General features: G+C 49.1%; 1 protein-coding gene across 1 annotated transcript; it reads right to left on the reverse strand.

Annotated features, from left to right (window-relative positions):
• Window positions 1-1,001: 1,001 nt before the first annotated feature.
• Su(P) (prostaglandin E synthase Su(P)) lies at window positions 1,002-3,252 on the reverse strand. Its single transcript, XM_003738335.1, has 7 exons — window positions 3,082-3,252; window positions 2,832-2,971; window positions 2,491-2,700; window positions 2,178-2,303; window positions 1,657-1,836; window positions 1,357-1,572; window positions 1,002-1,250 (listed from the first exon to the last, which is right to left on the reverse strand). The coding sequence occupies exons 1-7, from the start codon at window positions 3,239-3,241 to the stop codon at window positions 1,131-1,133; spliced, it is 1,152 nt and encodes a 383-aa protein (XP_003738383.1). The 5' UTR covers window positions 3,242-3,252; the 3' UTR covers window positions 1,002-1,130.
• Between the last annotated feature and the right edge of the window lie 1,847 nt (window positions 3,253-5,099).

Genomic DNA, 5,099 nt, shown 5'->3' on the forward strand with positions numbered 1-5,099 from the left:
AGCCGATCTGGACTTGGGTGATGATTCGGAGTATGATTCCGAGGGCTAAATGAATAAACTTCAGTTTTCCTCATTGATTGGTGCGTTCTTTCTCTCATTCAATCCGTTCTCATCTTCAGTATATTCTCCTACAGCATGATGGGAGAGAAGTCATTTTGCAGATCGGAGGTCAATGTTAAGTCTATGGGGATTGGTCCATTCTTAAAACGCCCGTAACTTTTGATTGAATGGAGCTATAGGGTCGTGCGGTGCCTCGTTGGAAAGCTGAGGACCTGGGCTTTATTTTGAAAAAAAAAACAGCCTCCTACGATGATCCTGGACGTTTTTACGGCGAGATAAAGATTCCTGAGTTTTGAAAAAAAGTTTATTTTCAAAACATCGTAACTCCAAAGACTCATTTCTCCGCGTGTAGCCACAGAAGGAGAGGGAGGGCGGTGTTATATCTTTTTTCTGAAAGCTCTCACCAAGAGCTTTCGAAAATGGCCCCACAAGCCAGGATCGGTATCCTGTGGGATAAACTACAGGGGGAAGATTGTTTTTGGGTGTTTTTCCAGAGTGGAGTTACGATGTTTCGAAAATAAACGATTCAATTATGAGTCTCGTACCGCCCGGAATTTCCGCTACGATACCCACAAAGATGATCGATAGCGGATTTCGCGCATTTTCGGACTCAGCTACCTAAGGGAAAATGAAGCGTTGACGAGAAAGACTGATGTACTCGTCTGTGATTTATTCGGGGGCCATTTCGGTAAATCAGAGTTTCTTCTAATGTCCCGGCAATTCGATGGCTTATAAATATCAGAGGGCAAGGAAATATCCTTGGAGCTTTCAAGGCATCATTTATCAACACGCGACAAACCGGGAAGCCATGCACCGGGCATCCACACGTGACCGCCTGGTCGGGAAGCGAAGGGCGAAACGATCCGGTTCGTGGTCTACCTCCTGACCCTGATAGTGAAAACTGCGGAGTTTGCGCAGACCTACTCGTCTTTATTGATATATGTGTATCATCATCACACCGCAGCAATCGATAACGAAAAGAGCTAGAACTTGCGGCTGTTTAAATATCTCGGTCTAGAGCAGTTGTCAGAATGTACAGAGCTAGAGCGGGCTCATTACAGGGTGGATTTTCATTCGGAACGTCTCGTGACTTTTTTCATGTCGTCATACCATCTTTGGATCTTTGTATGCTGGAGAACATCTTGGAATGCCGAGCAGCCCTCCACCGAATTCAGAACACCGAACACAGCCTTGAATGATTAATCGGAATCAGCACTGGTGAACTCTAACAATGCTCACAATAAGTCGTTTTCACAGGGTTCTTCGATATATTCGTTAGAAAGAAATTTCGCTCACCAGATCGGCGAGATTAGGCTCCTCGCCTCCCGCAAAAGTCTTCCCTTTGAGATTTCTGACCCATTTGGTGCATTCATCGTAGAAACTGAGCCTGACATCGTCTTTGAGGTTGTACTTCCGTTTCAATCTTTTGCCAACGAAGTACATCGCCGTTGCTCCAACATAGATCACCATATAGCGCTCCCAGGCGGGGAAAAGTCGTTCCCAATCACCGGCCTTCGGGAGAGATTATTGTCTCAATCATCGGATACAGGCAGGTGCTTCCACCAGGGAAAGTCTGTCTCGCGAATCTCGACATACCTCACTGAAGTAATTGAAGGCCTGGAGTGCCTCTTCTCGGGTCCGGTAGACGTTTGGTGATAGGACATGAACCAAAACTTCGTCAGCCCACTTCCTCCATCGGATCTCTTCTTGGATCGCTTTCATGTCGGGTTGCGAAACCCCGAACATAATATTGTACTTGTTGTACACTTCAGTTACCTGCAGAGATACGAAAGGGGATGCTTTGAAGTCATGGATCCATTGATATATGGAGCATGCGGAGGTGAGGGAGGTCTCCGGCTATCGGGCTTGGATGGAGATATTCACAATCACGATACCGCCAGGGGAGGTTGGCCATTAGGAACCATCTACTAATGTGAGAAACATAGATTCGGAGCATGACCGCCTTGTGAGCGACTCCCGGAAATAGCTGAGTCGATTATGGTCAAAACCCTTTACAACAAAGCTCGCAGTTCCTATATCTTACGAGCATGTCGGTGTCTCAAATCGGTCCGTTTGGTAAAGTCTGTGGCGAGACCACATGATTCGGGAGAACAAACCTGTTTGCCGGAATCATCTTTGGTTTTCACAGGTCTGTACAATCCGAGATACTTGCGGATCCCGTCGTTCTTATTGAGCAGGTAGCTCTGCAGGATGCTTATGATGACAGTGGAATCATTGAGTTGCTGCGAATAGGAGTGAAGGTAAGGCCAGATCTTTGTAAGTATCATATACCCCCGAGCTCGACTTTCACCGCCGACTCGAACATGGATTGAGGCATTCGACGCGCGAATGCGAAGTTCGACGTTCCGCAGGGAATGTCGGGCAAGCTGTATGAGAAACATGATCATGGAGCATAGTTTTTCGACTCACCCAACAGTTATCCCCCTCTTGAAGTAGAAGGATAGGAACTTTGCGGTAGGTGGAGAATTTAATCTGTTGCCGCAGCACGGGATCGACCTCCACGACGTCGTAGGGAACACCAACGAAGTCGAGGAAAGCTCGGACTTTGCAGCAGAACGGACATGTCTGATACTGGAATAATGTCAGTCGAACGCCGGGCAGATCCGTCGGACCGTCGACCTACGAAGAGGTCAGTGTTGTCAGTCGGGAGTGATATCTTTGGACATTTCAGAAACTAGACCCAGTAATCACGGAACCAATGGAATTGGTATGCTCGCACAAATCGCGGTCGAGGATGATTTCCAACTAACCTTCCTCGAAACTGTGAACTGTGGAGGTACGATGTTCGCCCATTGCTCATCTTCGATAAGGTATTCGGTTCCCTTCACAGTTATCCGTCTCAAATCGTCGAACGATGATGCAGCATTGTTTGTGTTGGAGACTCCGAAAACTAGAGAGAACGAGCAGCCCACACGAATTAGAACACCAGTTCGCGCTGATAACCTCCCCACTCCCCAACGAGCTTCAGTCACTAACGATGTCAACATCGCATATCTTTACCATAGGCGCTCCCTGCGAATCCAATGCCTGCTGCGATCCAATGAATCCTCGATGAGTTCTGGGTCACTCGCGATGCGTTGCAGCATGAGCGAGCCCCTGCCGGAGTGACGGAACGTGAAAACGCTCCAAAAACCGCGCGACCCAGCATGCGCGTCGCCATGTTGTTCTCTTCGACCGTGGCGGGGACATAGAAGCTTCACTGCCATCGTTGCTCTGATGTGAGCGGTACCGGTCGGGAATCTTTCCCGGATTTTTCGTCCGATTTCGCGTCAGGTGTATGATATTAATGCTCTGCGCAAGCTTTCTCAAGCCGTCAGAATCTCGCTGGCCAGTTCGGAATCGATCGTTATCATGGCGGAAGGCCCGCAGAATTCCCAGGACACCGATAGAATAACTTCGCCATTGCTTGGCAATGACACATACAGTTTTGATACGTCGAAAGCTGTCCGGAAAGACCTGTTGTCAGGGCTAAGATGGTGACTGTCTCCAGAGATAAATGTACTCCTGCTTATGATGATGGGCGTTGACGAAACTCAACTCATCCTCAAGCCGGTCCCCGCCGAGGCGGATCGATCGCTGGAACAGAAACTGCAGGGAAAACCTTTGCGGGCAGAGTCACCCGAGATTGCGGCTAATTACCCGTCCTCAGATAGAAATCTTAGGCGATAAGAGGGAGCATACATACATATATGCGGACCTAATGGATCCTGGGCAGGATCCCACTTCAATCCCCCGATTCTCCAAGACTGGAGCTGCTCCTCCGGTTTCCATCGAATATTATCCAAGCAGCACAAACTCATGTCGCTCATTCCCCGAGACCTAGGGTTCTGCATTGAGGCAGAAGCTTTCGCATTGTGGCCTGGACACTTCCATTCTTTTTTCGAGCGGAACCGAGCGGTGGATTGTCATGATCGGGAAGGTGAACGTCAAGGACAGTGGAAGAGGCTCGATCTGGCACCGATTGACTGCGATTATGCGAGAAATTCCTCGCTGAAACACGAGCCTTCTCTCCTACATGTCGGATGCCTCCGCACCGCTTAGCGAAGGGCTTAAGATTCCGCTATCAGGATTCGAACCTATAATGGGAGAGGAAGCGACGGAAATTCCTTGCGGTCGGCAGCATATAATGGGAGGGCGGTCACCGAATGGAGTCATTCTGATTAGTTTGGACGACTCGAGTTTTTCTCCGGGAGGGAGGATGGGAGGGGATCTCGACACCAATCATCATCGATTCCCTCGATATCAGGGAATCTTAGGGGGATGAGAGGACCGGAGTCCCGAGTAGAGTTTCGTCTCCAAACCCTGTTACTCGGAAGAACCTCTTCCGCTGCTTGGAACATACGAGATCTCGAGACCCGGCTCCTCGGGAGTGACGCGAGAGCTGATGGCCTGATCATCGCTCAGGAGGATTCTAGGTTCATTCTCTTGGAAGCGTCGCCACGCTTTCTATGTGCGCCAGCCTACTGCGTGACCTTTGCAATCGTTCAAGCGGCCAATGTATCAAAAGCGAGCTACCCAGACTCTGGATGCCGAGCTTTCCTACGAGATTGTTTGAATAGGGAGTTTGATCGAATTCTCCTCTGTATTTGTACTCCACGGAGGGACATGAAAAAGCTCTCTGATTCGATCACGGACGATCTCCGCAAGGCATCCAACTTCGGTCGATTCTAGCTAGTTCTCACAGTGGCCGAAATATAGTCTACGAATCGGTGTCTCCCCTCTCATGCAAAAATTACAGCCCCGAATCTAGTACTTGGTCCATGTGATGGAGGTTTGTGGTCTGCCGAGTGACGTTAGTTTTCGTCATGCTCCCCCAGATTGGCCGTCGCAGGGTCTTGATGGAGGCATGTGTGGAGGAGAAGGACGCGATGAGTGCCTCAGAAAACGTCCGTGAGGCTTTTCTGAAGCAAATGAAGTCTTGCATAATGACTGCGAAAAGTCTCCCGTGAGAGAGCTTGCTCTTTTATTTATCCTGATCCGAAATAAAATAAGGGAGCTGAAAGCTGACTGAGTACTAC

This window comes from Galendromus occidentalis, unplaced genomic scaffold (genome assembly GCF_000255335.2).
Source record: "Galendromus occidentalis unplaced genomic scaffold, Mocc_1.1 scf7180000075896, whole genome shotgun sequence".
Classification (NCBI taxonomy): Eukaryota; Metazoa; Arthropoda; class Arachnida; order Mesostigmata; family Phytoseiidae; genus Galendromus; species Galendromus occidentalis.